At 41.7% G+C, this 12,004-nt stretch overlaps 1 protein-coding gene across 9 annotated transcripts in view; it reads left to right on the top strand.

Annotated features, from left to right (window-relative positions):
• The window catches only part of col7a1 (collagen, type VII, alpha 1), a 135,888-nt gene that overhangs the window by 38,498 nt on the left and 85,386 nt on the right, over window positions 1-12,004 (top strand). For all 9 annotated transcript variants that reach the window (XM_028967217.1, XM_028967216.1, XM_028967215.1 and 6 more), the window contains 6 exons: window positions 2,072-2,218; window positions 6,805-6,924; window positions 7,084-7,233; window positions 7,304-7,440; window positions 8,706-8,832; window positions 8,975-9,118. In XM_028967217.1, the coding sequence (XP_028823050.1) occupies window positions 2,072-2,218; window positions 6,805-6,924; window positions 7,084-7,233; window positions 7,304-7,440; window positions 8,706-8,832; window positions 8,975-9,118 (825 nt within the window). The remainder of the gene's footprint in view (window positions 1-2,071; window positions 2,219-6,804; window positions 6,925-7,083; window positions 7,234-7,303; window positions 7,441-8,705; window positions 8,833-8,974; window positions 9,119-12,004) is intronic.

Raw genomic sequence — 12,004 nt, 5'->3', positions numbered from 1 at the left:
TGTTCATTCATTGTTTTGATGCCTTCAATGACAATCTACCAATGTAAATGGTCATGAAAATAAAGAAAATAAGAATGAATGAGAAGATTTGGCATACAAAAAAATGTAATACACATGACAATGGTGTCTTCTGTAACTGAAAGAGGTAATGTATCCACAACGACATAACCATCCATTAAATCATTTTCACGCAGCTTAATAATGCAGACACCGGTTACATAGGCACACAGAGTTATGATTAAACATTGATTACACAACATGGTCTCTATGACTGGGTGGTGGGTGGTGATTCAGGGTGTGTTGCGGCGCTGTCACACTCAACCTCCTCTTCCGACTGATAAGGTCGGACCCTGATCTGATCGCAGTGTATCTGGCCAAAATTTCACTCCATTTGAACAACTTGTCAATCTTCAAATGGGCATGTCTTTCCATGGGTACATCACTCTCATGTCTTGTGGGTTTCTATAAACATAACTTCCAGAATCAGGCACCACACGACTAACATTCTTACAGCTGCGTACGTATATGTAGGCCTCAGAATTCCTCTCTTTACCAAACATAGTAATGATCTTGAGACATCGCACTGGCCCACAATATGTAGAATGGCTCTGAACTGGTGTGATGAAGCTTTATCCATGTTTTTTTTCCTGAGCAAATACCAGTCTTTAGCATGAAATGATTTACACAATTGCTTGTCTGGAAATAACTCCTGGTGTACACAACGCTCTTCCTAGTTAAAAACATAGCCACTAACATGGTTGTCAGGTAACATCTAATTGTAATCCTCGCAGTCTGCAGGGTTTTGAAGAAAATTCACTAAGCTTCAAGGTCTTCCTTATTTCGGTGCAAACAGTGTTTCACAAACAGTTATCCTGTTTTGTAACAGGAGTAGCTATAGATGACCAACTAGCCTTCTTTACTCACATCACCAAACATTCTCGCTCATGTAGATTCCTTCAGGAGGATCCACCGTCATCTATCAACACAGATACTCAGTCCGTAGTAATCTCACAACTGGTTTTCTGTAACTCCCTTCTAGCAGGTCTACCCCTGAATACATATTTACAACATTTACAGCATTTATCTCTGAATGCCATCTAGCCTCTACAACTAATACCGAATGCAGCAGCATGACTGGTTTTCAATCTTCCCAAATTCTCTAACACCATCCCTCTGCTACACTTCCTCCACTAGCTCGCAGTAGCTGCCCATATAAGATTCAAAATACTGAGCTGGCCTAAAAAGCAAAACATGGTAGAACTATCCTACCTCACAGCCCTTATTATACTTCGCACTGCACCTTGCATTCTTCGACCCTCTAGTACTGCTTGCTTGGTCCTTCCACCAAGGGTGTCTGCCATAGGTGAAGCCAACAGTCCAGCAGCAGGGTTTTGTCACCCTGTCAGAAGGGATAGAGTGAGGGTGAGCAGAGATGTCAAGGTTAGCCATTCCTATAAACAAAACCATAAATCATATGGTATTACACAGTGACAGAAGGGGAGAAGAGTCATAAATCAATCAACTTTTTCTCCACATTTTTGACCTAAAGTTAATTGGAAGTTCACACAGATGGAATCAGCGTTAGATGGCCGCGATCAGGGCATACACCTCAGGTGCGCCTGACCCAAGTGTCACAAAATTATAAAATTATGGTTTTCTGTTTAACAAAAAGTTCTATGAAAGTCCATCCAATTCAAAACTGCTAGCTTTACTGAGGTCCTGGATTTCTCCTTTATGGGTACTCAAATTATTCACACACAGGAAACTTCAAGCGCATCCTCGGTGGGGCAGTCTTGTGGTCTTGGCATATACTGGAAACTATGTTTAAAATGACAAAGTTGACTTTTACTTTTATTTTACTTCCTGGATTTCTCCATACCATATATTAAGTCATGGATCTGGAATCACCCATTTCACATGCCTGTCATGCCACGTTGCCCCTGACCTGACATTAAGCCATGTTCTTTTGTGTTCATGTTAAATTAAAAAAAAAGTTGCCTTGCACATGTGCCTTATGCTTACACTGATGCTGGTATGAAAAATTAATCAACCTATAAATAAACTGTTGCAGGTGAATCAGAATCAAGTCATCTGATTGGGAAAGATGTAACCTCATACAACCTTGATGGACTGCGTCTGGGTGTGAACTACACCGTACGATTGGTGGCACTTCTTCAAGGCAGAGAGAGTCAACCAGTCACCGTAACAGCATCCACTGGTAAAGCATCCACTCACAGACCTGATCATGCACAAAAACACACACTTACAATCATATGGAGATAGTTTAGTTTAAAAAAATCACTTCATTCAAAAATATATTTTATGGCTTACAAATAAATGTAACACCGTTCACAAATGCATTTCCGAACTCCAAAAAATGTATTTACAAATAACCTTACATATTTGCATTTTTTAAACTTCCCTGATGGCGCCTTTTTCACAAATACCAAATGTCTTCAAAGTTTATAGCCAATCACATTAACTGTTGTTCGAGAGTTTGATTTAATGGTGACAACATTGCACCACTTTCATGCATTGTCGTGGTGTCTTGGTAGGAATTGTGAAAACACGAGTTTCATAAAATGAATAGGGACAAAGGTCATAAATATAACTCTAATTCTCTAATGTTTTATTGTGGTAAAAACTGTGTTTCTGCTGAATTTAAATGAAAGTTTCTCCGCTTGCTCTGTCAAGTGGTGTCCGTTGGTTACATGTCAACAACACAGACCGCCTGATGTCTGGACATAAGCTTTCCCATGCTGAGAAAATGGCAGGAATCACTGAGTCAAGCCATTAATTTAATTAATAGCATGAAGTGAGGTCCTTATTTGAATTGTCCGTTCCACCTTAAATGCCACTCAGCAGGCTGCAGTACCGGTATAACAACAACATTTATTTTTTTATTTAGCCCAAAATCACATACAGTATGTTTCAATGGGCTTTGACAGGCCCTACAGTTGACACCCCCCACACTTGACCCTTCTGCGCACAAGGAAAAATTCCACACACAGGTTGTTCAATGAGGCTTACAGTCAGGAAATCTGTTTTAGAAATTAATTTTAAAATTCTTTTAAAATAAACTAATAGAAATTTTCCTCACAGACATACTACTTCTGCTGTGCATGCATTCACATAGTATTTCGTGTAAATCACACATTACATTTTTTAAGAATATAGTTTGGATGTGCAAGCTTTGTATGTAGATGCATGAGGAATATATGGTGTATGTGTAAGGTTTGTATATTGATGAGTGAGGAATATATGGTGTACATTTACATTTACAGCATTTATCAGACGCCCTTATCCAGAGCGACTTACAATCAGTAGTTACAGGGACAGTCCCCCCCCCTGGAGCAACTTAGGGTTGAGTGTCTTGCTCAGGGACACAATGGTAGTAAGTGGGATTTGAACCTGAATCTTCTGGTTCATAGGCGAGTGTGTTACCCACTAGGCCACTACCACCCTACACCCTGGTGTATGTGCAAGGTTTGTATGTAGATGTGTGAGGAATATATGGTGGATTTGTGAGGTTTGTATGTAGATGCGTGAGGAATATATGGTAGATTTGTGAGGTTTGTATGTAGATGCATGAGGAATATATAGTATATGTGCGAGGTTTGTATGTAGCTGCGTGAGGAATACACACTGAATGTGCCAGCTAATATTATAATGGGGCACTGCCTAGGGGGCGCCTCATACCCTAGCCATGCCTCTTCTTTACATATCCATATTTATCCAGATCAACTTAAAAACAGTAGTTACAACCAGTCTTCTATTTCATTAGCTTCTGTACTGTCAGGCATTACACTTTAAACCTGTCCTTAAATAATATCAATATATTGGGGATATTTTTCACCAAAAGAGTCATGTGTACCACAGTTTACAAACCTTTTTTTTCTATGTTACTTTCTGACATGGCATAACAAGCCTTCATAAAAAAGCATTATCAAATCAAATTTATTTTATTGTCACATCACATGACATCAATAAATGGTACAGTATGTATTGTGTAAAACATACTAAGTGTGATAACAGTGTATATGAGCCGAATTCTCACATTTGTTATTCAGTGTCTTTGACCTGGTGAGGTCCCTGTGAGTGACTTTGCATTTTCAGTGTAATGCAAGCTCTGGTGGAACTTGTCACAGCACACACCAACTGTCAATTTGTGGACCAAACCAAAAACAAACCAACCAACCTTGTAACAAATGCAAATGGTTTTACGCATTTTGTACCAATTTCTTGCTGCAAGATTTATTGTTTCCACTAGTGATGGGACCTTCTCGCTCTTTTAACAGAGCCAGTTCACATTAGAGCTGTAAATCATGGAAGATTCAGGCTCAATTTCTATCATTGATTTAAGTCTAGCTCAGGTTAGGTTGAGCTTATACGGTAAATGAGCGGTAAGCAGTGCCAAACCCATTGAGACATACTGTGTGATTTTGGGCTATAAAAGAAATAAATGTTTTGTTGCTACACTGAACAGGCCAGAATATCATTTGCACATTGCAACATCGACAGAAACTTCCAGTTCTGCACTGTTTTGTGTGAGCTGGTGTTACTTCCAAGGACTTCCTGAATTTCCTCTAAATTAAGCATCACCTAAACTTAAACGTAAGTTATTGCTCCCTCTCTTATCCCCTGTGCAGTTAGTGAAATGTACAGTTTGTCGAACTCCGTCAGTAGTGACGATTTTACCTGTGTAGGAGACTAGTCGAAATACGGAAAAATAGCCAAGCTAGAGGAGCGCATCTGAAATTTACATTTAATTAGGGAGTCAGAGACTCATAATAGACTCATTTCTAGCCCCGGATGTGAGCTAGCTCAGTCAGACGGTAGTTGTGCCCTTCGGAAAGCAGGGCAGTTGGGTGACTGCTTGGTGTAAATCATGCAAGCAAGCTACCGGGGCGACACGCCAAGCTCCCTGACCACCAGGCCGCCACTCACCGGTTAACATTCAGAACTGCTTCTGAGTCCCACATTCTCTAGTCATTGGTGACTCCATAGTTAGAAATATGAGGTCTTGTGTTTTCCTGGAGCCAGAATGGCCGACATCCATGCAAAAACATTCTCTAACATTCTCTGTATGTAGAGAATGTAAATTAATCTGCTCTGGCCCTTTACCACAGTTTCAGCGTAGCGACAAGACCTGTAGCAGGCTCCTTGACATAAATCACTGGTTGTTGGAGTGGTGTCGTAGTTTTTTTTCGAAATAGTTTTCGAAAATTGAATCTGACTCGCCAGAGCCGAGACCAGGCGGCAGACAGACTCCCTAAACTGAGCATCTGCCATTTGTGTAGAGCCGCCACCCTGCGTGTACACTATTGGCACTATGTCTTTCCCTGACACTATTGGGTTATCCTACCGCTGCTTTGCCGACGACACACAACTCATCTTCTCGTTTCTTCCCTCAGATCTACATGCTGCTTCCAAAATCTCTGCATCTCATCTTGGATGGCAGCCCATCATCTCAAACTCAATCCCACCAAAACTGAACTTCTTTCTAAAATCCTTGAGTGCTGTGTTTACAATCAGTTATCACTTCATCTATCACAGAACAACCTCCTGGATCCTAAACTTCTGGCTTCAGAACAGTTCATTCTACAGAGACTGCCCTTCTGGCTGTTACAGAGCAGCTACATGCGGCCAGATTGGCAAAACTGTCATCGGTTCTTATTCTCCTCGACCTCTCTGCAGCATTTGAACCGTTAACCACAAGACTCTCTTGTCAATCCTGAAGAGGCTTAGAATTCAGGGCTCAGCATGGCAGTGGTTTGCTTCCTACCTTGATGAGCGATCTTACCAAGTGACTTGGAAAGGATACACCTCCACCTCACGTAGACTCTCCACTAGTGTCCCTCAAGGCTCAGTACTAGGTCCTCTCCTTTTCTCCCTCTACACGAGATCACTTGGTGAGGTAATTTCCTCACATGGATTATCCAATCACTGCTATGCCGATGACACACAACTCATCTTCTCTTTTCCTCCCTCTGATCTACATGCTGCTTCCAAAATCTCTGCATGTCTAACCAACATCTCATCTTGGATGGCAGCCCATCACCTCAAACTCAATCCCACCAAAACTGAACTAATATTCATTCCAGCAGATTCTTCATCAGGATCTTGTTATTTACCTGGACAACTCACAGCTCTCTCCTTCTACAACAGCCCACAACCTTGGAGTAATAGACAACCAACTCTCCTTCTCGACTCACAGATTCCTTCTCTACAATATCAGACGAATCCGCCCTTATCTGTCAACCCAGGTCACCCAGCTACTGGTTCAGTCCTTAGTAATCTCATGACTTGTTTTCTAGAACAAACTTCTAGTTTGTTCTAGAAAAACCAGAAGAAAAAAAACCTAGAAATTTGAGCCAGCTCATTGAGTAACCCTAGAAACCACACCTTGTTAAACAGTAACTAGTGATATAAATGCCCAATCTATATGTTTCAAATTTGGAGTAAAGTCATTAAAAATGTGAAAATTATTATCATTGGCCTAGTGCAAAAAAGGGGCCATGCAACGATTTCCATGAATGTTAGACTCGACATACATAAATAAATATGAAGCTGCCGGTAGGCATGTGGCTAAAAGTCAGGAACATAAATGAAATGTATTCACTTAATGCTGCAGCCACCTGTGGCTCCTGCATGCACTCATTTAATGGGTCCTGATCAATTGTGCCTAATGAGCTGGGAGTGATCAGGACCCATTAATCAGGTGCACCAGTACCTGCTAGCCCAGTGGCCCCTGGGCATCATATTTCAAGCTATATAAGAAATTAATGTTGTTGTTGTTTATAGGTGTCCTTCAACAAGTCTCTGGTCTCCAAGTGGATGATATTACTCATAATTCAGTGCTGTTGCGTTGGCTGCCATTACCTGGTGCCACAAGCTATGTGCTCCGATGGGGAGAAGCGAAAGGTGAGTTACAGTGTGTATGAGCATCCAGCAGTTCAGAACCAAGGGACTCTTACCCAGTCCCTCAATATGTCTAGCAACCAAAAATCACATTGAGTCGTATTGAGACTTCTCTGTTTGCGTGTGTGTGTTTGTGTGTGTATGTGTGTGTGTGATTTTTAGGATCAGGTCAGCGTGAGTCCCAGGTCTTTCCTGGCTCATCCAGTTCCTTTCGGGTGAGTGGTCTACGTTTGGGTCAACGGTACACATTTACCCTTCAGCCATCAGTACAGAACCATTTGGGTCCTCCTGCTACTGTAGAGGAACGCACAGGTAACATGATTATCAACATGAACTTCAATGAACATTACATTTATATAAAATAAAACCTCTCCCTGTTCAGTGTGTGTGGGTGGACAGTTGGACATTGTATTTCTGGTCCCGGCATCTCGAGATCGATCTCATCTGGAGGAGCCTCTACTGTCTCTGCTTACTAGTGCAGCTGAGTCTCTATCAGCCATCGGAACGCAGGACTCACAGGTGCCACAATACTCTTTACAGTGTCCTGGTCATTTGAAAGAATGTTGTGCGGGGCCGCACAGACAAGCCCTTGATTACATTACTGGCCTTTTTTTTAACCTGTCAGGAATGTGAGGCAGGGCAGGGAGGATAAAAATGTGTGACTCAAGCATGGGCATTTATCAACTTATCTAGGATATGGGGACCCACACACAGACACTAGGCATCAAACATGGCTAAAAGACAAATGAGCAAACAAGGACAGGACACGTCAACATCTATACTACTCAGAACAGATTAACAGCATACGCAAAACGTCAGGGGTTTAAACAGGGGTTTAATACATGGTGAATAGGACAGGAGAGACATTAAATAATAATGACCCGATGGCGAACAGACACAAACTGGGCAGCTTTATATAATCATACACAGCTGAAACCAATCAGGAAACATAATAGCACAGGACAAACATGAAACTCCAGTCCGAATGCCAGATCCGGAGAAGCCTCTGACGGACCGGATCATGACAGAAACATTAAAAAACATGAATTTAATAACACAGAGGTACGCTAGTCATGAAACATAAGAAAAATAAAAATGAATGAATGAGGAAAGGCCATGGCAAGGATAGATTTATACTACTCAAAAACACAAGAACAAGTCAAACATAAAATTAGGGTTCAGAGAGGATCATGACACCAGATCCGGGAGCCCCCAAAGTTATCCCCCTACCCATCTTAAGACACGTGGACACTGTGATTTTCAGTTCATTTCTTGGACATTTGAAGTGGACTCCTGCATCATCCATTGACTTTTTCATGAAATTGAGTAAAGCATCTTTAGGAAACATCTTGTTCTACTTTTACTACTATGTCTTAGTTGTCTTGATTTTTAATTAGTTTTTCTTGTGCTTCTTTCTATTGGCACTTTTTGACTTCTTGTCTGTCTTCTGCTAACTTGCTTAATGTGATCTTCTCCCCCTTGTTATACAAAAAGTTTCATAATCACCACTAACAGATACCGCTACAGCCTTTTCCCACAAGCAGTTAAACCATCAATTTGCACCAGAGGCCTGGACTAATATCACCAAACAAAAACACTATGCACTGACACTGTCTCATCCTTTTTCATGCTGTTTCTATTCCGTGTCTACCTCATCACACTCCAATGATACTCTGGCCTTCTGCCAAGTTACCCCTTAATATATTTAATTTTTGCACTCTTGGATCTTTGATTTAATATGCTGTGTTTGAACTAGTGCTAAAAGTTGTTTCTTAACCCTCCAGATGGCGGTGTTGCTGTACAGTGATGTGCCTAAAGTCCACTTCCTGCTCAATCGCCATAGCAACAGCCAAACACTTTTACAGGAGATTCTGTCCACACAATTTAATGGCAATCCTGGAAACGCACTAGGTGTGTGTGTGTGTGTGTGTGTGTGTGCGCGCACCTGTTTGTGGGGTGGCACAGTGTTTTCGAACAATGGTTGAAAACAGGAACTATCAAAAACTACTATAGATGCACAGTGTGTGTTTTCAGCCATTTATTCTATGTCTAGGAAGTGCCCTGACATTCGCCCGTCGTTTTTTCCTGGCTGCTTCAGCGGGCAGAAGACCCAGTGTGCCAGGAATTGTAGTGATGATTGCAGATGCCAAATCTACAGATGATATCAGCAGACATGCAGCAGATGTCAAAACCGCTGGTAAGCTTTATGTGTTTGTGTGTGGCATAAAAATCTAGGCAAGTATAAAACCCTGCTTGCCAAATAATGTATCCCCACTAGAATTTAGTTTGATGCACCACTATAACTATTTAAGCATTTTCATCAATGCATTAGTCATACTTGTTGTATCATTTTTCTGGCACTCCGGTCCCTACTGACCAAATTGTCATGTCCGCTATATCTATGTTATATCTTGATTTACCTTGATTGTTTTCATCTGTATCCTTGCTGTGTCTTGCCCTTATTCTGTCTGACATCAACTTCTCTCAGTTTGTGTGTGCATGTTGCGTATTTGTTCCCTCAGAATTCTACACAGAACACCCCATAATGTCAAAGTGGGAAAAAATTATGTGAGCTTTTGGCAAATTCAGAGTCTTTGTTCAACACTTTGTCAATGAACCAATGTACCAATTACAGCCTCATTTATATGATGCCACAAGCTTGGCACACCTATCCTTGACCAGTTTGGCCCATTCCTCTTTGCAGCGTCTCTCAGGCTCCATCAGGTTGGATAGGAAGCGTTAGTGCACAGCCATTTTAAGTTATGTTCAATCAGGGCCAGTTCTGGACAGGCATATATGAGTGGCAGACAAAAATATGAAGGGGGCATATTGTGGGAATGGAGGCGGGAAAGGGGTGGGGGTGCTCTGGATTTCTGTTTTTGTCATTTAACTGGATTGCTTTTTGTCAGGCCTCTACATTAAGACCTGTCCAACTTTTGTGTCCCACTTGAAGGGTTCCCTACCTGACTGAGGCACATGACATGGTGACAATACATCAGGGTAAAAAAACAAAACAAAACAAATATCCCTCATTGGATTGCAATTAAAAACATAACTTTTACCTTAATTGGATGGCCTGCAATAACAATAACACTTCTCACTATTGTCAATATTAATAAAACAAAAAAAATGGTTGGCATAGTTGAAAAATGCTTTAACTTTCCCTTTGTGAACTGCTTGGGTGGAAAGTGAATACGGTTTACTTTGTGTCTGAGTGCTCCAGTCGACTTTCTTGGGCACCAAATCAGCATGACTGAATGATCTCCAGGCTTGTGCTAGTCAACACTCTCACCTGTGTCTCACCTGTACGAGAGGATACATTTACATTTGCAGCATTTATCAGACGCCCTTATGCAGAGAGACTTACAATCAGTATTTACAGTATTTCCCTGGAGCAACTTAAGGTTAAGTGTCTTGCTCAGGGACACAATGGTAGTAAGTGGGATTTGAACCCGGGCCTTCTGGTTTAAGTTCATTTTCATGGCAAGGAAGAACTTTGCGAAAGTACTGAAACGAAAGTACCAAACTTTGTAAAAAACAGTATTTGTGTCAATATTAAAACTTTCTCAACTAAAGCTTGATTTAAAGGGGCAGGATGTTTGTCTAAGGGGGCATTGCCCCCTCTTTCCCCAGTGTAGTACTGACTCCATGTTTAACTGGATTCAAGTCTCGGCTCTGGCTTGGACATTCGCAGAGTTTCCTGAAGTGACTCTTTTGATATCTTGGCTGTGTGCTTAAGATCGTTGTCCCACTCTGAATTCAAGAGTGCTCTGGAGGAGGTTTTCATTCTGGATGTCTCTGTTCATTGCTGCAGTCATATTTCCCTCTATCCTAAAAAACATCTCCACAGCATGATGCTGCCACAACCATGCTTCACTGTAGGGATGGTATTGGCCTGGTAATTTCCTCCAAACGTGACGCCTAGAATTCTTTGTCTCATCTGACCAGAGAAATTCTCATAGACTGAGTCCGTCAGGTGCCTTTTGGAAAACGCAAGGCAGGCTGCCATGTGCCTTTTACAAAGAAGTGGCTTCTGTCTGGACAGTACCATACAGGCCTGATGGTGGTTGCCCTTCTAGAAATTTCTCCTCTGTCCACAGAGGACCTCTGCTTGTTGGTCACCTGGGGCAGGGTGGCCTAGGGGGTAAGGAATCCCAAGCCATCAAGGTGCCACTGAGCAAAGTTCCGTCCCCACACACTGCTTTGAGCTTCATGGTATAGGCTGTGAATAATCATGTACATGTAACACTCCCACTAAACTTGTTTTTACAATGATGAAATTTTAAAGAACCCACCACCAGATTCACCTATATATGATGCAAGGGAGGAGTTTAAGTGGAAGTTACCAAGTAAATTTAATTTCTGTCTAGGGTTATGATCTCGCAGTGTGTCGAAGAGCTCAGGCTAGCCTGTTGGAATGGCTATAGCTGTATGCGATTCACCTCCCTTGCACTAATTTATAATTCCCATAAAACCACAACACATGACAACACAGGTACAATAGAACTATATATTACAACTGAACATTTATTTCCCTCCCCAACAATTAAACAGGGGAAAACCCACACCACATAAACATTAAAACAATAACACAAATAAAATAAAATACCCAGGTTTTAAATGTTCACACCGTCTAGGTACCTTTTAATATTGTTGGCGCGCTTGGTGGAGCTCAAACTGGTGTGTTGAGTTTACTCACTACTTCTTCCAGTATTGTCCCCACGATCCGCTGCACTTCTGCCGTCTGCAGAATAAAACTTTCGTCGGTGCAGCTCCTAATGTAGAATTAACGCTCCTCGCGTGGTCCAACGCCTCCACAGCACCGGGCAGTCCCGCGTCGCGCTGGTCTCCCTGGCCTCCGCCGCGTGCAGAGTTCCCACCGAAGTCTGTGCACTTCTACCCTTTATAGCAATTGCTCTGGAAGTCAGCGAACCTCCGTCATGCACTATGCACCCTTATGCATGAAAAATATTTAACTCTCAAACTAGTACAACATAAATGCATGTGAATGCATTTGCTATTTTAACCAAAAGCGTGTAACTTCACTAATTAAATTAAAACTAAGAAAAACGCTGTCTCCTGT

This window comes from Denticeps clupeoides, unplaced genomic scaffold, assembly GCF_900700375.1.
Source record: "Denticeps clupeoides unplaced genomic scaffold, fDenClu1.1, whole genome shotgun sequence".
In the NCBI taxonomy this organism is placed as follows: Eukaryota; Metazoa; Chordata; class Actinopteri; order Clupeiformes; family Denticipitidae; genus Denticeps; species Denticeps clupeoides.
This window is presented reverse-complemented; position numbering and strand designations above follow the sequence as displayed.